The sequence below is a fragment of the Mus musculus genome, chromosome 6, assembly GCF_000001635.26.
Source record: "Mus musculus strain C57BL/6J chromosome 6, GRCm38.p6 C57BL/6J".
Classification (NCBI taxonomy): Eukaryota; Metazoa; Chordata; class Mammalia; order Rodentia; family Muridae; genus Mus; species Mus musculus.
This window is the reverse complement of record NC_000072.6, coordinates 54,266,918-54,289,739: the sequence shown is the minus strand read 5'-3', so window position 1 is coordinate 54,289,739 and position 22,822 is coordinate 54,266,918. Positions and strand designations below refer to the sequence as shown.

Genomic DNA, 22,822 nt, shown 5'->3' with positions numbered 1-22,822 from the left:
CTTGCACTTGCTTTACTGTTGACATAGTGGAAGTGACGTCTAACTGAACCCGGGTGGGAGGATGGGAGAGCTGATATTTGACGACAATGCCTTGTAATGTGATGATTACAGTAATTATTTATAAAGCTTATATTCCAGGGCCAAAGCCAAAAAGGTGCTTTTAAGTTCAATGCACAAATTAAAAGTCTTGTTAGCAGCTGGCATCCACAATCAGGAAACACAGTTTGCATTCCGGAAAGTGAAAGTTTAATGCCACGATGTGAATGAGCTGGGCACTTAGAGTGTCTTCGAATATTGTTTTCCCTATGTATGAAAATAATATTTCCATACATCTATGACACATGCACAATAGTGAATATTGTGGTCAATTGTTTCAAAGGTCTGACAGGTACAGATTTCCATGCAGACACCAGTCATGATTCCCTGGTAGGTTTTCTTGGCTCAGTTCTCTGCTCTTCCTTTCAAAGGAAAAATTTCTAACAGTCTTAGCTTAATCAGCATATGAAATTCAACTAAATCCAAATGCAATTTCAGTTTCATTTTGATGGAGCTACTTAGCAGATGTAAATTTGGACGGAGTTAACCAGAATTTGGTTTTCTTCTTGGGATCCTGGTTTACAAAGTGGGAATTACACCAGCACCAGGTGATAATGAAGGTCAAATAGATATAGTGTCTCCAATCTCGCACTGTGCCACCACTAAGTCAAATACAGCAGGCAAAGGGATAGGAGACACAGAGGCCTACCCAGCTGTTCTTTTATTAGTAAATTTTACTTCACTGCATAAACTTAGAGGGTTTTTTTTGTTGTTGTTTTTAAATTGTAGCAGGTATATTTACCATTTTAGCCATTAATTTTTTATTTATATATTTGTTTATATGTTGGAATCTGGGCCTCATTGTGAATCCATGGCTGGCCTGGAGCTTGCTACATAGCCCAGTCTGGTTCTATCAAGAGATCTGGCTGCTTCAGCATTTTGAAGTTGAGCATTCGGTGGGATTAAGGACATTGTTTGAGGTACAGCCAACATCTGCCTCGAAAGCTTGTTTGTTCCTGCAAAGCTACAACTTGGTGCCCGATAAACAGCAAGCCCTAGCTGACCACCCCCAGCACCCAGGAGACCTAGTCTCTCTGCCTGTGAGGCTGGCCTGGAGCTTGCTACATAGCCCAGTCTGGTTCTATCAAGAGATCTGGCTGCTTCAGCATTTTGAAGTTGAGCATTCGGTGGGATTAAGGACATTGTTTGAGGTACAGCCAACATCTGCCTCGAAAGCTTGTTTGTTCCTGCAAAGCTACAACTTGGTGCCCGATAAACAGCAAGCCCTAGCTGACCACCCCCAGCACCCAGGAGACCTAGTCTCTCTGCCTGTGAATTTGATGGTTTTAGGTACTTGGTGTGAGCAGATTCATGCCAGCTTTGTAATCATGTGAATGGACTGTTAGATGGATCACCTTGTCTTTCGAGCTCATCCACGTTGCGGCGTACATTAGGGTTCACACACACGCCCTGGGTTCACTCCCCAGCAGTGAGAGCCAGTGGATTCTACCTGGATTCTAACAGCTGTATTCCTTGGCACTTTGCTTGGGCTCCTTGCCTTTCATAATACTGATGAACACCGCAGTGCGAGCCTATGCCACCTTACCTGTTCGTCCATCAGTGGACTCAGGTTCTCTGTACTTGTCCACCATGGTGAGTGATGCTGTTTGAGCATGGGCCGCAAGTGTCTGATACAGGCACTGCGATTCTACGATTAATTCTCCTACAAACTTAAACATCTGTAGTGTGTCTACATAGAACACAGATCCTATAAAGTTAGGATGTTTCATAGCAAATATAAAATGTGAAGTTTTATAAATTAACAGAACTCCATGCACCCAAAGAAAGTCTGGATCCTAAAAATATCTATGTCCATACATCATGCAGAACTGAGGTCTGCAGTGGTGCCCTTGCCTATCAATGACCAGTTTCTAGTCTTCCGGCTCTTTGGGGGAAATATTAAATAAAAAAGTAACCACTGGAGAAAACTTACTATATAACCTTACAGTATATTTCATTTAAAACAAAATAGAAACAGAAAAACAAAAATCTCAGAGCCCTTCCATCCTAGAGAAAGTTGCTGATGACAGCTAACTAGAGCCCAGAGTTCTGTTTCCATAATATTGACTTTGGACTAATTTCCTGCTGAAACTGGATAATATCGGTGACAAGGGATATTTTTGGTAGGTATAATCTAGAGAGACCAAACTAATAACCTCGGAGCAATGCACGACGTTGACCTATACTATTGGGGTTTGAGCTGTGAGGTGCTTTGTGAAGCTTGCAGGTCTGTTTGTTCTGTGTTCAGGAGGGCATTAGAACACCCGGGAGAGGCTGCTTCTGTGTTGGGCTTGCCTTGGGACCCAGGATGGAAAGCTGGAAGTATCACACACCAGTTAGGCACTGAGTGGGTGTGGCTGTGCTTATAGAATGGGAGCTGAGAAAGCACCGTCCAGGTAGAAAGGAACCCAGAGGATGTGTGATCCCATGAGCTAAGTGGGCAGCACGGGAAAGAGGAACCCTTCAGTGGGAGCCCTCAGCTGACTGTTTGCCACGACCTGGAAAGGAGGCAAGCAGCCCCAGAGCGGAAGCCCCAGAGCAGCAGCCCCAGAATGGCACCCCACATCAACACCAGCAGTGGCTGTTCTTGCTCTCAGCACCAGTGTGTGCCAGGAAAAGCATGGCAGGGTGAGTGAGGAAGCTCAGCTGGCAGGTTGCTCTGGCAACCCTTTGCATTTTGTTTCCCATGTCTTAAAGATGCGCTCCATGATATTTGCAGCTGGGGTATGCATCCAATTTGAGATGGAAAACACGCAGGGATTCAAACTATCTTGAAGTATATGAAATCAAATGAGTGTGATCAAAATATAGTGAATACAATTCTCAAAGGATGAAAAAGAACATTATTTTAAAAAAGAAGGGAGGTGATTTCACTACTGATCTAATGGCAAAGTACAGAATATGAGTTCTGGATTCTGGCTGCTTTTAAATGTGCAGTTCACCATTTACTATCTGGTAATCAGCCATCGCCTCTAGGCTCCATCTCCTGTTCATTCAATAGGAGACAACCATATCTCCCTTTGGATCTTTTGGTGAGGCTGCGGGGCATGGTGAAGAGAAGCACCTCACACACTCACTGTGCTCACCCACATTCTGTTTCTATGTCCCGTCTACTGTAGTAAAGTGGGGTGGGAGCAAGGTGCAGCATTGTAGAAGTCTATGCAATCCCATTAGAATCTGTTTAAACCCTTTCCTCTTAAGGGTGACTGCCCATTTGGAGAGGCAGGTCTATTTTAAAGAAGTGTATTTCTTTGTTTGTTTTGTAAACCCTGTATGAACATAAGATCTATTTCCGTGTTGCAGACACTTAGAATGGTGTCCCCAACAAGCAGAGAGAGGCGCTGAGCCCTTAAGGAAGCTGGATTTTTGAACTCTTCTGAGTACAGTTCCTAGCTCTGAAGGATGCTTACCACCCAACAAGATGGCACTTGATATAACCAGAAGAGGAGGAAGTTTAGTGTTTACCTGAACACCGGACTCCCTGGGCGATGAGCCCCCACATAAAATTGGCACAGTATTCACACCAGTGTGGGCCCCGGAATGTGTGCACCTGTGAGCCAAACAGAGAGTAAAGAAGGTTCAGTCACCTAGAGGCAAAACATGAAACAGACAGGAATCCCAGCAGCAACGCTCTGTCACTGGGCTCTTCCATCCAGTGAGGCAGAGTTGCAAACTGCCCTGGAAGAGATAGAGACAGGCTTTGATCTTTAAAGCTCTCCATGGATCTAGCATCCTCTGGGAAGAGCAGAAGGTAGGGGAACAATGAGATTACAGACATCCTCAGCTATGGGTGAGGCTCTCATCCCAAGGAGGCTCTGGGAGTGCAAACCCAAGATATCCTGAATTGGCTGCTAGGTTACTCCATCCTGCATTTAGCTCGGCAAGTTGTTTTGGGCAGAAGAAGTCAATTACTGTGTACACTTACTGAAGTTGCTCCATCTAGGTGTAGAATTTCTAGCCAGATATAAATAAGCCATGGTTAGGGGATAATTAAAAGGTTCCAAGGCATTGGGCCACTTCCAGGAAAAAAAATCATTTAAAAAAGTAAAGGAGTTGGCTAAAAACTCAGGCTCATGGACCCGTGGAGTGGCTTTCCCTAGGGACAGGAGCTAGAGTTAGCCAGCTCTGCCATAGCCTTCAGGTGAGCAAGTTAAAAGGTTCTCCTGGCTGGCCAGCGGCTCAGCCAGCTGTTAAATATTCCAAATGATACCAATGGTCTTATGTCAGATTACTCAGATGTGGGATCATGTATTAATCCAGGAATCAGCATGGTATCGCACAGCATAGCATAGCATAGCATAGCATAGCATAGCATAGCATAGCATAGCATAGCATAGCATAGCATAGCATAGCATAGCATAGCATAGCATGGAACAGCATAGCATAGCATAGCATAGCATGGAACAGCACAGCACAGCACAGCATAGCATGAAACAGCACAGCACAACACAGCACAGCACAACAGAAAGCAAAACTGTTCTCCAGCACTGAGGACGTTCGAAGGCAGAAGTAGGGGAGTCCTTGCTCTGGAGCCTGGCCAAGATGAGCCAAAACTCACCGTAGCGAGGAGGCCATGAATCTATGTGAGAAGGGGCTGGATTGGGTTGTTACAAAGCCTGTTCAAACTTTCTTTAAACTCCAATGAACAGGTAAGGTGAGACAGACAATATTATTTTTAACAAGCTAGGAGGCCAATGTACTAATTTCAAGGAACACTATTTTTAGTTAACAAACAAACAAACCAATGTAAAAAATACGATCCCAGTGTGGGAAGGTGAGTGTTTCCTGAGGAGAAGCTGCGGACCTGAGACTCCCGAAGAAGGAGAGGCTCATCAATTCAGGAGCAGCCCATCAATTCAGGAGCAGCCCATCAATTTCTTTGTTCATCTACACAGGCTGGCAACCATGTCTACAGAGTGGCAAGCCAAATCAGCCTTCCAATGGAACTCGAGGCTGAATGGCAAGAGGAAGAGAAGGCATGGCAATGAACGTGAAGGAGCGCCTATGGCCATGGAGCTGCGCAGTAAAACTACGCTATAATTGCCTTTCTGGTATGTTAGCTCATCCAGTTGCCCAGGACATTGTTCCTGTTCTGAAAAAAATGGTGACACTGGTCTCAAAAATAGCTTTCACCTAAATGGAGAAGTGCATTTATGGCCATACCACCCTGAATGTGCCGACCTCCTCTGTTCTTGGAAGCTAAATGGAGAAGTGTTCTGTTCGGGTATGAAACTACCCCCACGACAAAGCATTCCTGGCAGGAATGCAGAGAATCCATGAGGCACTTGCGTTTTCAGAGGCCACTGCCATGACTCATTTCTAGGCCTATGGACACAGAACTCCAGACTACAAGAACCGTTGAGGAAAATGAGCCACCGAGAGCTGAACACGTTTCTGAGTTCAACAACCATTAATGTTTTACTAGAAAAAGTGCAAAAGGAGCTAGTCAATTTTGGCAGGAAAATTGATTATTAATATACTGTTGAAAGCCAGGCGTGGTGGCGCATGCCTTTAATTCCAGCACTCGGGAGGCAGAGGCAGGCGGATTTCTGAGTTCGAGGCCAGCCTGGTCTTCAGAGTGAGTTCCAGGACAGCCAGGGCTATACAGAGAAACCCTGTCTCGAAAAACAACAACAACAATAACAACAACAACAACAAACAAAAATAACAAGTTTTTTTTTTAATATGCCTCAGTACAGGGGAACACCAGGGCCAAGAAGTGGGAGTGGGTGGATAGGTGAGTGGGGACGGGAGGGTATGGGGGACTTTTGGGATAGCATTTGAAATGTAAATGAAGATAATACCTAATTTAAAAAATCATCAAAAATACTGTTAAAGTTGCACTACAAGGCAAAAATTAATGTATAAGATACAAGAGAAATGGTATGACAGGGGGCTACAGCAGAAAGGTGGGGCTGCTCCTATAGCAAGAAAGGGGGAGGGGCACTTTCCTCCATGGTCCTGGAAGATTTAATGGGAGAAGAATAGGGCTTTGTAGGGGAAGGACAGGGAACAGTGGGGCAGAAGGAATTATGGCCGATGCTGTAGGAACAAAAGAGCTTGGTGTGACTAGGCAACTCAAGACTGACTAGAACAGAGAGGAGGAGAGGACAAGGGGAGACAGGAAAAGGAAAGCCACAGGGGGCACCTCACACTTCCTTTGTGATGTGGATTTGGAGTAGGCTCAACAAGGCACTCCCAAAGGGCTAGAAGTAGAGAAGTGATGCTTTCTAGAGATGATTTTGAACCTGTGTTGAGCATGGGTGAGAGGGTGTCTGTCTCCCATGGAGCAGGCTTGGGAACTACTTAAAAGTCTACTTGAGGAATGAGAGAGGCTCAAAGCAGAGTGCTGGCAGGAGAGATGGTAAGGGCCCACATTAGGCCTGTTTGCAAGATAGAATTTGTACAGTTTGTACATTACTAGATGTTGACTTAGGTACAAGGAGGGAGAATGTGTGTGAGTCTCGAGGGGGAGGGGGATGCCATTTGATGAGGTGGGGCAGATGCTCTTGTGGGGAGAAGTGTAGGCGTTGGCTTAGGCTAAAGATAATGCTCTGGTGCCAATCTGTTAGTTCAAGCAGGAAGTCACATGAAGCTGGTTGCTTAGAGGAGGAGTGGGGGCTGTAGAGATGCATGCGGCCATGCCTGAAAAATATAGGTGATGTTTTAAGTTGGACAAATAAATGGATTGAGAGGAATTAGGGGTAGAGAGCAGAAGGCAGGAAGCAAAAAGAGAGAGCTTGTTCCGGCCCTCCATTCCCCACTACTTAAAGATGACCAAGAGAATAAGGTCATTTCAGAAACCAGCAGGTAGAGACTGCCTCAGGGAAGGTGTGGGCTACCATGCTGAATATTGGTAAGATGCCCTATTAGGGAGGCACCTTGTCAGGAAAAGTCTCTTTGGAGATTGAACCCAGATTTAAGGGTTAAGTCTGAGCTGAAGAACAAGTGTAAAACCAAGAACCAGAGAGAAATATTGGAAAATCTGTGAAGGAGTTTGGCTAGCCAAGCCTGGTGGAGCTTGGCTAGTCAGGCCTGGTGGCTCAGGGGGACTGAAGAAGGAGAAGTGAAAGGTCAAAGTTCTCTGGGCAAGACCATCTCAAAAAACAAAAGAAAAGCTACTCCATCCAGTTAGTTCTGGCCACAAGTCCATGGGCACAGAGTCATCGCTGGAGTATGATAAATCTACCAGCGGCCACACCCTCAAAAAAGAGAGATTCTTCCATTTCCAATAGTTATCAACTGCCAGCAATTCCCTGGAAAGGGAATCTGATCACATTCCATTTTATGCATGTAATTTCTCAAAAAGAAAATTATAATAATAATTAAAAAAGCACAGTAAGAGCTAAAACATAAAAGGTGAACGAAGTCTTGGGATGTAGCTCAGTGGCAGTTTAGTGTGCGTGAGGTCTTAGTTTTTGTCCCCAGTACTACAGGAAGAAACTTGGCCATGATGTCACTCAGGGAAAGAGGACAGCACAGGGAGTTGGGGCCTCAAGAGACAATATTTTTAAAAGGTAGAAGTCACTGGGGCAAGTTGAAGTGTCAATAGTGATAATAGTGTCAATAGTGATAAATGTACAGCAGGGCAATGGATTGACATTAGTCACTGCAGATGGAGAATAGGGGCAAGTTGAACTGTCAATAGGTTTGGTACAAGTCATTGCAGATGCACAACAACACGGCAATGCACACAGAGGCATGAGGACTCCGAGGAGCTGTGAGAAGGTAGGGTATTGGGAATGGACAGATGCAATACTGAAAGAGAAGAATACATAAAACTTTCCAGGATCAGTAAAAGGCCCAGAAACATCAGATTAAGCAAAGTGAAATGAGTCCCAAGCAAAGTAAATAAAAAAACAATCTATCTCAACACAGATTACGGCAAAGCTGCTCAAACCTGAGACCTGAAGACAGAGCAATAACCAAGCCACTTACATGGAAAAGGATAGCAATTAGGGCGAAGACAGACTTTTTTCCTCAGTAAAAATGAGATGAGAGATCATAGTATAACTCCATCACATCGTGAGCCTAACTTTCATACCCACTTGATTATAGAGAAGGGTAAATTGATACTTTCTGATAGACAATGAGGATTTTCAAGCCTCATGGGAAGAGATAAAGGCTATGCTTCTATGCGGGGCAGGAACCAGAGGAAGGAGTTCCTGCCAGGCCAGGATGCAGTGGTGACTGAGAGGAAGAAAATGGGCCAGCCCCTCAGTTCTACCTGCATAAGACATCAGCACGAAGAAGAATCACTTCAGTGTCTCCAGAATAGGGTGGGAGATGAAAAGGACTGAACGCAGGAGAGAACGGAGGCCTTCCCTGAGCCTTAGAGTTTGGGAGATGTAAGAAGAGCTATTTATTAGCTGAGGGACGTTTTAAGTAATCACACACATAATGGGTTTTTTGAGCATATAGAATAAAGGCCCAGAATCTATAAATTAAGAAAAATATACACAGGGGACAAATGACAAACAGATTTGATCATGGCGATAAAAAGTAAGAAAGAGGAAAAGCAATGAGATCAGTGTGCATCTGTAAAATATTTATAGTTCTCTAGTGAGCACACTCAGGACAAACAGACTTGTAGATGCTAGTTAACAAATATTTACAAGAAACACTCTCAAAACACAATACCAAGAGAAATATCACAACCAAAAAGATGCACCTCAGAAATGCTAGTTAGCCAGGCGAACCCAATAAGTCAGGTAGACCTATTTGCATGTTAAGCAATGAAAACAGCCTAGCAATTAGTAAATTTTACCAGAAAGATATAACCACTTTGAGCTTATACACCAATATGACAACCCCGTTTCAAAAATCTAAAGTAAACACAGGAAAGTTTATAAGGGAAAAGTTGACAATTCCACCATTATAAAGAGTTCAACATGTATTTGCAAAAACTGATGAATAGATGTAGTTATAGGAAAGGGGCTTTGTACCAAATAATTCAAAGGACATATGATTTTCAAAAAGCACACAGAACATTTACAAAAGCTGGCTGCTAACTATAATATGAACAAATCAAAAAAAAAATAATACCACCACCCGCAGTGTACTGTGAAGGACGTGTTTGGTACCCAGCAGTGACAGGTGCACCTCAGCATGGTGTGCTGCTCACTTAGTGTGGGAGGGTGATGGAGGGATGAAAAGCATCCTATCCCATTCACCTGTGACCTTCCCACCGCCTTATCATTTCTGTGGATCTCTGGTTCACATGCAGATTGCTGCTTGGAACCTTGCCCTGTCCTTGTCAATACAAAGTTGAAAGACATCAGGGAAGCAAGCATACCCTGCGTTCAAGGGCCTTGTCATCTACAAGGATGAATAGATAACGAAATGATCACATGTCAGGCAATGTATTTGCACGTGTGAGACATTCCAGGCCAGGATAATGGAGAGAATAACCAAATGTTGCAAGAAAGAAGACAAAAGTGATTGTGTGGGGTTTTGACATATAGATAGACGTTCACCATACTGGGAACAGTGAGTGGGAGGGGACACTGCTGTTGAGTGGGAGCACATGGGGATGAATAACTGGGGACAATGTTTCAAGGTGTAACAGCATAGTGGAGGGCCTTGGAAGGTGAACTTGATCAAGCCTCGAGAGGTGGGTTCAGGCCTGGGAGAGTGGACTCGGGCCTGGGAGGGTGGGCTTGGGTGTTGAAACACATTCTTTTCTTGTGAAGGATGTAAAGAGAGCGATGATACAAAGCTACCTCAATCGTATCCAGGGTATCGGGAACCTCGTTGGGGCTAAAGTCAAAAGGCAAGGTTCAGTGGTGAGGGAAGCAGGTTCAGTGCTCACACCACACAGGCAGGGGCCAAACTACAACTCCAAGTGCTTCCAAAAATGAGGGTCTGCTCGTCTCATGATTCCAAGCTTCACGTCTGCCGGCAGCCTACAACGTCCTCCAGCACACCAAGCACACATACATACAGTGCTTATCAGCCCCGTCCTAAGAGCAAACAAATGCAGGGAGACTCCACAAGGAACAAGTCACTTTCTGTCCTTGCTTAGCCCACACAAGTAAAATAAAATCCGAACGAGGGGAACGTTGAGCTAGACAAACATTATTTTAGGCCCACTGCCCAATTTCCTTTTGAGGATGGGCCACTGTTTATTTTTGTGGCTGGTGTGTTATTCTGTTTTCTTTTGGAACCTGAGGAGAGAACAGGCCGCAGCGAGTGCTGCGGGTGTGCTCACACTGTTGGGGTTGATGTCTGTCATCTGCCATCTCAGTGAAAGACCCCACACCTTAAAATGTCACCAAGCAGCCCTTTTTATTTTCTGAAATCTATTGATTTTTTTTTTCAAAAATACCTTTTAAAGAGAAAGAACTTTTTTTTTTTTCAAAGTTGAGGGCAGTAACTAAAATACCCCAGACAGGAAGAAAATACTCCAGACAGGAAGAATGTTTGTCCAAGACTATTATACTGGGCATGGTCTGCCTAGAATTCAAAAACCACACCAAACAAGATGCTATTACCAGAGATAAGGCATGTTTGACAAATGGCCCAGGAATGGGCATGTCATAAAAACAGGAGGAAGAAAAGTTGTCCAGAGAGTCGCGGGCAGGCAGCAGGCATCCCTGCTTGGGTCTTTTAGGATGAGCAGGATGATATTGTCTCACATTTGCTGAGTCTAGAAGGCAGGTCTCTCCAGTGGTTTTTGGAGCAAATGTTTTGATGGGCCAGCGTGGACACTGCCCAAACATACAAGCAACTTGCCTAGTCTCCAGCTGGAAGCAAATGCTACTCATGATGTGCTGTGGTAAGGAGATTCTACTTTTTCTTATCAGTTCATATCAGAGTTACTCAACCTTATCCTTGCTAACATTTCTGGTCTGGAAAATTCATGGGTGTGGAGGCAGCTGTCTTGGCCACTACAGGGATTTATTTTTTCCCCCAGCATCTCTGACTATCTACATACCAGAGGCGTACAGTATCCCTTAAGGGATGGGCCATAAATGTCTCCAGACACTGCCAAGTGGTTCCTGGTGGGGGTCAATTCAAGCTTGAGATCACTGATACAGAACAAAACCATTTTGCCTCTATTAGCCATACTAAAAACAGGAAGCTGATTCTTTCATTTTACTTGGAAAAGGACTCCAGGCCTAGAGCCACTTTCTAGGTTGTTTAATGTGCATAGAAGAGTGGCTTTGAGTTGGCAGAAGATCCTTCTAGACTCAAGGGTCTGGGTTTTGGAGGTCCAGGGTTCGCTGCAGGAGGGGAAGCAAATTAGCCTCAGTTGTCCAGAAAGCTAATAGCACTGTCAAGGTGTCCAGGTTTCTGTGGAGAATTGTCCCCCGCTCCCCCTCCCCTCCCCCACCACCAATTTACTGTGTTTCCCACAATCGTGTCACAATGAACTCATGTTTTCCCTTCCTGCAGGAGCAGATGAAATTCTGACCTTGAAGTGAACCTTCTCAGATGTAAGGAGATAGCAGGAGGGAGCTATGCCATCTGTAACAGAGACACTTTCTGCTAGGCTCGCTGCACAGATGCTGTGAGAGGGGCCTGTGCTAAGACAGGCTCTAATGGGGGGGGGGGCACCAAGCATCCTTTGTCGGTAGCTGTCCGGGCATTCAAAATAGGATTAAAGATGTGGTCCTAAGGTGAAGCTTGAAGGCTTGGCCTTGTTGACACTAATACTTATGTTGAACTACAAGCAAGGGCTCAGCTTCACGATCACCACCTCCGCAGCTGGTCAAGATGCAAGAGCAGGTGGCAGCAGCTGCACATTTGGAAGTGGAACTAAAGCATAGGAAAGAGAAGGTTTGGAAGTGGAACTATGCTTTGGAAAAGAGGGGGTTGTGTTTCTAAAACATTGCTGGGAATGCAGCCTTTCACAGATCTTTTTGAACTGAGATAGTCTTGTGCTAATTTTTCCCTTTGGTTAACAATTACTTCCTGCTGAAGTCTATAGGACTGCTGGAAGTTAAGCAGGGTCAGACCTAGAGCATGTTTGTGTATGAGAAACAAGCGGCTCCCCCACTCCCTGGACATGGTCTCCCCTTCCCAGTGATGTAGACAGAGAGAAGAATAACTCTGCTGTGGCGCTGTCCTGGCCTCTCTGAATGTTATTGGTATACTTTGGGATGATGAAAACCACATCTTCATCTCCAGATGTTGCCAAATGTCCCTCTGTGGTCAAAAGCATCTTGGCTGTGAAGCCCTTGGCAGAAGAGTGTTCTTCTGTCTCCCTCAACACTTTCTGGCAGCGGGCACACAGACAGCCTGTATTCTGTATTGGTGGAGGAGAGGCATAAATGGCTGAAGAACTCTCTTCTCTGGATCAGTTTCAAAAGGAGTCTCCTTGTATGAATCGTGACCACTGGTGCTCACTCTCGTGTCCCAAACAGAACACAAAGGTCTTATTTCTCTGGGTGGAAAGTGCCAGAATCGGGCATTTAGTCATTTGGAATAGTCCTTTTGAATTTTGTGTTCTTTGGATCTAGACAAAGTCCATAAAAAAATTAAAATCAGTTAAGGACTTGCTAGGGTCAGACTCTGTGCTGGTAACTGACACCATGAGGCTTCGTGGGGAAGCCATGTACTGGTGTGGCCTAATGTGGGCGGCCTGGTAGGATTTGCATCAGAGCCCTTCTCCCTTCTGGGCTCTGCTGGTCTGTGAAGGGTTTGCAGTGACAGTGATGATGACATCCGAATGTGCACAAACAGACCCGCTAGGTGGGAATCAAGCTCTAAGTCACTTGGCCTCATGAGGCCCTGCCCTTCTCTAAACAATTTGCACACTTGATGGAAATTCCTGCTGTGAACACAGTTCCTTTACACCAGTGGTTTTCGACCTTCCTAATGCTGCAACCCTTTAATATAGTTCTTCACTCTGTAGTGATCCACACAATTTTCTTTTTCCGTTGCTACTTCATAATGGTAATTTTGCTGCCGTTATGAATCATAGTGTCAATATATGTGTTTTCTGATTAGGTGACCCCCGTGAAAGGGTCATTCAGTCCCAAAAGGGATCTAGGGGGGGCCACTGCTTGAGAGGAAGGTGTCACGTGACTAAGTCCCAGCAGATGTACAGCTTGGTCCTTGTATGGGGACCTCTAATAGCAGGAGCAGGGGCTGCTCTGACTCTCTTGCCTGGCGTTGGATCCATTTCCCTTAGCTGGATGGCTCTGTCAAGCCTCAATAGAAGATGTGCCAGTCCTACTACAACTTGATATGCTGGAGGTGGGTTCATCTACATGGGAGGTCTCCCCTTCTTCTGAGGAGAAATGGCGGGAGGCATAAGGGGAGAGCAGGTGAGAGGGAGCGCCTGCGAGGGCAGGAGGGAGGGGAAGCCCCACTCCAATCAGTATGTAAAGTAAATACATAAATTAATGAGAAAAATAAAATAGGACAATTGGATTAATTAAGTCACCACCGAGACAAACAAGCTCCTCCTTTTATGCTAAGTACATACGTTACAGTTCAGATCTTAAATGTTACCCCTGAAACTCTTGTACTGGAGGTTTGGGCCTCAGTGATGGTGCTACTGGGAGGCAGTAGAGACTTTAGGAGATTAAAAAAAAAAGTTTTCGTTATTGGAAGGAGTTAGATCATTGGGCATGGATCTTTGAGGATATTGGGATTCGGCCCTTTCCTGTTCCTCTGCTTGCTCCCTGGCTGCCATGAGGTGAGCACCTTTGCTCTGACATGCACTTGATCCAGTCTTACCTCAGTCTCACTGCAGGCCCCAGCAATGACAGAAGCAGGAGACCATGCACTGAAATCTCAGAAATCATGAGACAAAAAAAAATAACCTTTCCTCTTTTTAAGTGGATTTACTTCAGGTATTTTGTCACAGTGATAGAAAGCTGACCAATATAGGCCTTACATGAAGAGCAATAGTAGTTAATCACAGAGACCTAAGGTAGGACCTTTGAATAACTTCCTATATAGGTTTATCAGAAACCAGCTCTGAGTGGACCAACACAGCACTAGCAAGCAGTTTGTAAAGTACTTGAGTGTTGCATGATACGAGGCATGACTCTGAAAGCTTTTGCACTGGTTGGATTTTATTTCTATGCAGTGTTGTCTGAAAAGCAGCTATGCTCTGTTCTCTGGAGCATCTGAGATGGGCACTTTCCCAGTGTTGTGTAGTGCTCAGAGTTTCTATTCATTCCCCAGAAAGTTCCTAAGTATGGCATGGATGAGGGTCCCCCTGCACCCCAGGAACAGACACGACTGGGAAAGAAAGCAGGCTTGCTGGGAGGTGAGGTGGCAGGATCTGCTGACAGATCCCTATCTCAGGTATGAATTCAGACAGGTACAAGTCAAAGCTATTTGCTGGTAAGTACAAAACCACAAATGTGCATTCTTGTTATTCAACAAAGGCCTAGTGGTATATGTACATAATTATCTTCCATTAATAAATCAAGAAAGATCCAGATTATAATTCATTAGAAGCCAACATAAATAAAAAGCAGATGTAAAATTTAGGTAGGAAATACAAATTACAAGTAGTTAGTGGGACCCTTGGTGAAAGTCTGCTTTCTTCAGACAGTGACTTACTCCTAACAGCCCCACGGCTGTCTTTACAGCATGGACCTGTTTTTAGAATGTGTTCCCAACATTCTTGTAGTCAGCTGAGGGAAGGGAGAGGGAAAGGGGCCTAGGGTGGAAGGAATGAATAACAGAACAGTCAATGCCTCCTCCAGCCCCAGCCGCTCACTCTGAAGAACAGAGGCAGGAACAGTGTAACTGCAGCCATGACTGGTAGCCGCAGCTCCTCCAGGGCTTTGAAGGGTTTAAAGATGCCTGTATAAGCCACAGAAGAGAGGCATGGTCCTGTGTGTCTCACAGATCTGCCCTGGGACAACACGATATATTCTGTTTGGTTTTTCTTTCCTCTCTCCATGGCACACTGAGTGTTTTGTTCTTCTACCAATATACCTCAGGTGCAAAGTTAGGAAATAAGATTCAACCATCCTTTCCAAAGTATCTTAAAAGTAATTTCCCATTCAGAGGTCTAAGTCAGAACAGACTGGCATTGGTTTCCAGGTACCAATGACTTGTGGGCACATGTTTTTAGCTCACAGGGTCCATCCCCCAAGGAGCTATTTCATGCTAAGGTACTCAAACTGCATCTTCAGAGCAAAGTCACTGGAATTTTGGAGAGGAAGGAAAGGGATTTGCAAATCCAGCAAGACCCATCCTGTCATGCCTGGGAGTGCGTCCACAGGATGCCCCAAAAGTCAGAAAAACACCGTCTTAAGGAATGAGAGGGTCACAGAGGTTAAGATAGAAAATCATAAGGAGGAAATAAATACGGACATTTCACACTCCAAATCAGACCTTTGGCCATTCAGTAATGGGAGAAAGATTAAGATGGGAGATACCCCAAGATCCTCTCCAGCTCATGGCTAAATGCATAGGACTGAAGGCTTCCATTCCTTCCTTTAAGGATAGCAAGTAAAGGCCCAAGCTTCGTGCTCCCTACACCCAGAGGCAGAGAGACAGACTGGACTATGGAATGGAAACGAATAGTTGCATACATATCCCTAGGAAGGGCTGACCCCCTCCTCAGCGGCAGGAGCAGAAATGGTTCCCTTTCCCTGATGTTCAATTGCATTCCCACAATCAGTGGTCTCAGAAGGAAAGAATTCAACAGAGAAGGCAAGCCCCAGTTTGATTCTCTGCCTATTCTTTTCCTCCTGAATTCTGCATCTGAAAATCCCACCAGCTCCACAGAGCATCACCCATTTGCTGAGGCAAGTCTCTAACATGGTCCTGTCCCTCCTTCCCACAGCAGCGTCCCATTTTCACAGTTTGTCATTGGCTTCCCCTATGAACATTTCTTGGACAACATAGCAGGACAAAAGAAACAGACCCTAACTTTCTGGTGGCAGCTCACATCCAGAGCTGGTCCAAAAGGAAGATAGTTCATGGGAAAAGCCACTTAAACTCCCACCGGGTCTCCCTATCTTTTTGTTTAGTCTGGAGGGCAGGGTCAAGCTTAGCCAGGCTACAACGTGCCCCTGACCCCAAAGTGCACACACAAGCTAGTGAATGGGTTCTCTCCTCATGACATCTGCAGCTGTCTACACAGAAACAAGCGCCTTAGAATCACTGAGAACAAAAGACAGAACAGCAATCATGAACCGGACAACTGTTTGTACTGTCCTGTGGATGGCAGTGACCCCACTTCGGGGTGGAAAAGTACTGCTAGGTTTTGTGCAGAGCACTTCTAAATACCACCAACTGGGGCATCCCCCGCTTCCTTCTCACTGGGCATGGAAGACTGAAGAGGAAGTGGGCCTGGGTCCCAGAACCAAGTCAATACCCGTGCAGGTATGAAGGGCAGCAGCGCAGAGCCAGCTGCTCCAGCCTCCACTTTGACACAAGGCAGCAGGGTTATGTGGAAAACCCAGCAATCTGCTGCTGCCGCCTGCCTTTATGACCACATGGAAGTGATCAAGGATCCTCTCCCACTCCCACCCCCTTCTCACGGCAGCGGAGAGGATGCAGACTCTTACCTTGAAGTTGTGTGTCTTCTCATAGTTGAAGTGGTTGTCGTTGTGTGTGAGGGCAGCTCTTCGGACCAGTGAAGAGATCTGTGAACAGGCAAAGAGCTTGAGAGGAGACCAGAGAAAGCCACCTTTGAGCCCCACCTTGACCCCAAATGCAATGGCCAGCAGCTCTTGGCGCTTCCTGCTGGGCTTGGACTTCCGAACCATAGCACATTTTCTCTCATTTTCCAGCCACAGTTCCTGAGAGCACATGGTACTTGGAGCTCAGCTCTCCTGGGTTTCTCCTGCGGCAGCTCTCTGGAGCCAGCAGGGTTTGGGGACTGCTGCTAATGCTGTGCAGCAGACTTGAGGCAGCTGTGTTCTGTCTGTAGAGGCCTGAGGGGCATGTGACCTGGAAGGGACTGTTTGAGCGATGGAGGGGGCTCTGGCTGAATGGGATGGGCCTGCTTTGTGCTGGTTCTTAAGGCCGCATCGCCTGAGCCTGAAACAATAGCACACATTCATATATAGCAACCCCCAGGATATCCAGTCAGCACAGGGGATCCGGGGAGACAGCAATGTCTGCAGCACACAGAGACACAGACACAGACAGACAGACAGACACACGCACACACACAGTCATTGTGATGTTCAAAGTCAAAGCTGTGTCCATTATTCTGGGCCTATGAACCTCATTCTGGGCTGACCTCCAGCAGACTAAACCTTTAACCCAGAGGATTCTTTAATCTTAAAGTGATAAAGTCACATCTATCTTAGAAAAGCTGTCTGGTACTTGAAAACCTTCTCTTTATTCTTATGCATTTATCGAACTGCAACGGTCTGAGTCCAAGCCGTTTATGGGAGACGTGCAAAGCATTTGGTTATGGGCTCAGCCATCTCAGGGGTGAGAAGGTCAGAAGCGGGCTGCTACACTGCAGGATTCTTCCCTCTTCTCTTATCCCCCCTCACCACTCTGCAGAAATCCCACAACTGTACTAAATAAATCCCCTTAACTAAAACCCAAACATCACTTGTTTGTCTTTAAAACAAAGCATCTCAGATGAGCATTTTGTTGGCGCCCCAGCCTATCTTAACGCCCCCTTTGCTTTTAAAAGCATTGGATGGTCTCCTCTGGGAGCACAATTTTGGTCCCAAATCTCTCCATTAATAGAAGAGGGGGATTGTGATGTCTTGGGAGTTCTTTAAAGCTGCTAATGCCAGACAGACAGTAGAATCAATACTTTAGGAGCTAGAAAGCCAGGAGAATGCAGATGGCTAGAGGAGAGAGATGTGGATGATTCTAGAATTTCATCCTGTATAGCATGAGACCTGGCCTGGGGTCAGAGCAGAGCCCCTCCAAGATGCCCTGGGTCAATTCACCAGACCGGTCCTTTCCCTGTGTGAGTCTCCACTTTCGTGTCCCATCATTGCAGCTTGGTTCAGAAGTCCATTCTCCCATCTCGTGTTGCTGTCTTTTATCCGAAACAGCAGCCGATGTTTCTGTCATCCACAGGAACTGACGCTCACAATGTATAAAGGGCATCTACTCATTTCATCTCCAGCAGATAGTATGAAGGCTGGGATATTTATGCCCATTTTCTGGACAAAAAGACTGAGCCACTGAGAGGTAACATAATTTGCTAAAGGCCACTCATTTCACATCAGTAACAGAATCAAGACTAGAGTGGAAAACATCTTGAAGCCCCTGAGTTCTGGGATATGGTACTTAACTGCTAGATCTTGTATCCACATCCCCACATCCCCACATCCCCACTCTACCTCAGACACTAACTCTGCCTCTTCCTGTCGTTCTCTCACAGTCACTGTGATCAGCACAGCTGCTCGACACCCCCTGCCTTCCCTTCCCTGTGATCAGAGAATGCCGGGCTTCTCCACGCTGATGCACATACTGCTGGCATGGCGAGTCTTCGCTGCTCTCAAGCTGAAGCTCATCTCCTCTCCCTCCACAGATCCTAGAAAATCTTTTCCACCATATTCAGCTTCTCCATGTGGTAGCTCGTGGTCTCCATTAGAGTCTCACTGAACACACCGACATTTGATTCTAACTCAAGGGCCACCTTTACAAAGCAAACGTTCCCAGACTTCCCACTGGAGGAGTGCTCTGCCTTTGGGGTTCCAGTCTTTATTGCATTTATCACTGCCTTGTATTAGAGATCAGTGGCCGCTCTGACCCCCTATTAGACCAGGAACTCAGGAAATGCCCCTGTGCCCCGTCACCTTTGGTTCTTCCTGCAAGGCTCTAATGGGATTCCTTCCTCTAGCAGCCAATGAACAAATACAGCCCTAGTACACGGAGAAAGCCAGATGTCTAGAAAAAGGAGAACAAGCGTACCTCACATAATCTCACATTCATTTTAAGATCATCACTGCCCCTACACCCAGCTTCTGAGGACTAGGACCACCCAAGGCTGCTCTCTTCTAATGGCTCCTTTCCTTGATTCATTCAGTCTTAAAGTTAAGTTGTCCCTGAAGGAGCTGAATGGAGGTTTGGTATACCTTACAAGTGTTTCCAGGCTTAGCCTAAAGATAAAAAGGAGGCTGAGGTAAAAGATCTTTTCTCAAACCTTCATTGTTAGTAAATGAACAGAGACTCTTGAATACAAGAGCTTGTTCTTCAGTGTCTGATAGGCCAAGTGTCTGATTATACCACTGGAGAATCAAATTAAATAACCCTTTATATGGGAAGCGGGCAGAAGAGTGTCTCCTCCTCCTTGTGGTATACTGCTATTGAATATAAATTTAATTTGTTGAATATAAGATTTAATTTGTTCTCTTGTGTGTCATTACTTGTAACTAGCATTTTTAATTTCTATTCATGACAGTGACTTCGCCTTTCTTGAACAGTTTCCAGAGCCTTTACCCAAACACAAGATGCCTTCAGCCTCAGGCAGGCACCACACACAGTCCTTCTGTGAGTCCTCTTTACAGGGAGCGTCAGCTTCCCAAAGAGAATGGCAGCTTCAGTGGTCACCCCAATCACCCTCTTACTACTGAAAAATGCTTACAAGACTCTCTTGGGACCATCACTGCCCCCTGCCCCCAGGAAACACCTCCCACAGGACCCTTTATCTGCACATCACAGGAGGATCCTCAGCCTTTACAACCTCCAAGGCACTGGCCTCGACACACATTGGATGCTGACCTACTCTTGCCTATAAGGAGACCAGGCACTTTCTCTCTGTGTTCTTCTTAAGCCAGGGTTTCTCCCTGGACCTGACATTTGAGTCAGTTCAGTCTTCATCCTGAGGGGCTGTACTGTGTGGTATAAGCTTTTTGGCAGCTTGTGCTCTCTCTTCACTAGATGCCCACAGAAACCCCCGCTGTGATGGCTGAAGGATATTGCTGAATACTACCCGGCTTGCCTCTTGTGGGTCTTGCCTGTCTTACATTAATACCATAAACATTCAAGTGTGCTTGCTAAATGCCAGGGCCTGTGCTAAATACATCTCATGTTTGAATTCACTAAAGATTTATAAGCCTACTGTGTGGTACTGTTCTAATTCCTTCTATTCTACAGAGGAAAACACATGAACAATGAGCTTAAATTCCAAGGCCTCAAATCTGACAGGTGGGCAGTCTGCTATATCTAAGGAAATCTAGGCTTTCCCTTCCACTGAGGCCAGCCTGGTCTACAGAGTGAGTTCCAGGACAGCCAGGGCTACACAGAGAAACCCTGCCTCGAGAAAAAAAAAATACACATAGCAAAGATTTACCATTTGGCCACTTTAACACAAGCAGCCTGGCGTGTGGTCTGGAGGGGTTTTCGACCTCCCCATGTCCTCTCAGAAGAAGCGTCTACTGATGATTCCCTAGGCAGTTAAGTGCAGCTATCAATATGCAACGGATACACTCAGTACATTCCGATTCCCACCCTCCCCCATAATGAGAATTGGAATCCTATGTTTAGAGTCTCTCTCTGGTGTTTTTCTCCATGTTCAGAATCTTGCATCTAGGAAGGAGTCCAGTAGCAAGAAAGCAATGAGATGTTGTCAGATGAAGAAGGGAGAGGATGGGTAAGTAGCTGAAAAGATGTGAGGACCAGCCATTTGGGATGCTTAGCATCACAGAGGAAGTGAGGACCTTACACGTTTATGAGATCACTGGCTGCTTCCCCACTCATTCTTAGCAAGCCGATCTCTCAGTCTCCAGCAGCCATGACCCTCAGACCTTACCTGAAGATTTCTGAAGTAGTGATTTACCATTGGCTTATTATTTTCCTACAGACAAGTGTATCCTGGTGATGCATTTTAAAGAGGCGTGTTGAAGAGTACATGTTGGTCCCTTGACTCTAGCCCCAATGTTTGTACTCATGGGTCCTTTACACTTCTTTGCTAGTGTCTGGGTCTTCCTGAAGTGTTCACAAACCCAAGTCACATCCATCTACAACCACTATCCTGACTCTACTGCTCTTGCTGCCTCCTGGCAGTGCAGGAAATGAAGCTCCTGATTACACATGCTGGCCAGGGAGCCACAAGGCGAGGTCTCTACTATCCTGGTGTTTGTGGTGATTAGAATATTTACCATTGGGTCATTATTTTCCTACAGACCCCCAGAGTGTCCCAGTGATGTCTGGGGAGAAAATAGTTGATGACTTATGAAAGGTCTGAATGGAGCCAGTGATTCTATTTTCAGCAGTCTCTTAGGCAATTCTGAAGACAAAGATTTAAATAGATGTGTGTGTGTGTGTGTGTGTGTGTGTGTGTGTGTGTGTGTGTGTGTGTGTGTGTACGCACGCGTGCCGAGGCAGAGAGGGAGAGAAAGGGAGAGACAGACAGATTAACCAAACAATATTGAAAACTGAGAAAATACTAAAACATTCAATATAGGGAAAAGGTGAATGAACGATGAACAATGGTCCAGTCAGCATCATATACCATGTAATGAGTTATTACATACACATTAACCAAGGTGATCAAAGTAACCTCAGATGAGAGGATCCACCCACACAGATTGTCAGGGGAGAAGCAGTCTGTTGAACCAGAGACAGGCATGTTCCCCCTTTTAGTAAATGAAATGGACCAAAATATTTTCCTCACCCCAAACTTTGGAACATAAGCAATAGTTTCTCTTGATGGAGAATTGTCACAGACCTCTAGTTTCTTCTATATTTTTCTGCATTTTCTATAATTATAGCTAGTTCTATTAAATAACAATTATTTTCGAAAACTATATTGTATGGCTTTGTGAGTCATGTGGAGATATATATATATCTGAACTACACTTAGTGTTCATTCTACAACTTCTTTTTCTTTGGGAGAAAGAACCCAAGCTCTATGGCCCATTACTACATAGTTATTGAACAAGATCTAGAAATCGATCCAAGGTCTAATTCTCTTGACTGAAACTTACAGAGCTCCTCACAGCTACAGAGTTCCCTGGGAGAAAACCACACACTGATACCCTGGTACTCTTCCTGATTCACTTTTAAGAATACCAGGCCTGGGAAATCTGTATCCCTAACACTTCCCCCGATGATGCTGGTGTGGCTGGCTCTGGAACCCGACTTATGCTTTTTATTCAGCCTGTGGCATTATCTAATACGAACCACATAGGGGACAGGTAAACACCCCACACCGTCTCAAGGCTCCCCCTCAGAATGAACACACCCAGCTTTCTAAAGAGAGAGCCCAGTGCCTTAGATGTCTTCCAGGGAAAGCAATGTGCTTCTAGAATCGAGAGTCCTCACTCACAGGCATCTCAAGTGCTTCAACTTATGCAGACTATTAGAAAAGATGGAAGGATAAAAAAATTGCTATTAAAGAAACAGTTCCTCCCCAAAGGAATCGATATCTTTTAAATATCAAGTCACGTTTCTATATATATACCATCCCATTTCACTCTGCTTCTTGAAACCTCTATCGACTCTATTGACTCTTAAGAGAAAAGCAAAAATCCATACCATAGTTTCCCACAGGGTTGGCTGGCCCCTGCCACTGCCCAGCCTTTCCTCTCACCACTTCCCTGATGTTACCTGGATGACTGATAACCAACCATACACCTAGCAGCGTGGTTTTGAAGTTATAAATTATGAGCATCTCCCAAGCTGGCTGGCTTTATGAGCTCAGGCTCTCTGCATACTTTTCATCACAATTAAAGGTCATGTCATGTCACTTGGCACCAAGGAGCTCCCCATTGCGACTTACCCAGCTCCTCACTGAATCTTACCCAAACTAATGTTCCCAGACAAACTCTCTGAAGGCAGAGAGACCACCATAGACCCTTATTACTGTCACTTTCAAACA

The 22,822-nt window shown here is 45.4% G+C and overlaps 1 protein-coding gene and 1 long non-coding RNA gene across 7 annotated transcripts in view; one reads left to right on the top strand and one right to left on the bottom strand.

The window, feature by feature from the left end:
* 9130019P16Rik (RIKEN cDNA 9130019P16 gene) overlaps positions 1–20,059 on the top strand; it is a 160,541-nt gene extending 140,482 nt beyond the window's left edge. Inside the window, exon 14 of the long non-coding RNA NR_033635.1 lies at positions 18,380–20,059. This is a non-coding gene — a long non-coding RNA (RIKEN cDNA 9130019P16 gene). The remainder of the gene's footprint in view (positions 1–18,379) is intronic.
* Chn2 (chimerin 2) overlaps positions 1–22,822 on the bottom strand; it is a 261,881-nt gene that overhangs the window by 12,073 nt on the left and 226,986 nt on the right. For 3 of the 6 annotated variants that reach the window (NM_001163640.1, XM_030255589.1, NM_001311133.1), the window contains 2 exons: positions 16,587–16,664; positions 3,562–3,646 (listed from right to left, as the gene is read on the bottom strand). In NM_001163640.1, the coding sequence (NP_001157112.1) occupies positions 3,562–3,646; positions 16,587–16,664 (163 nt within the window). Of the gene's footprint in view, positions 1–3,561; positions 3,647–16,586; positions 16,919–20,293; positions 20,585–22,479; positions 22,616–22,822 lie in introns of those variants that run through there. The other 3 variants (XM_006506578.4, NM_001311134.1, NM_023543.2) reach the window with 3 other exon arrangements.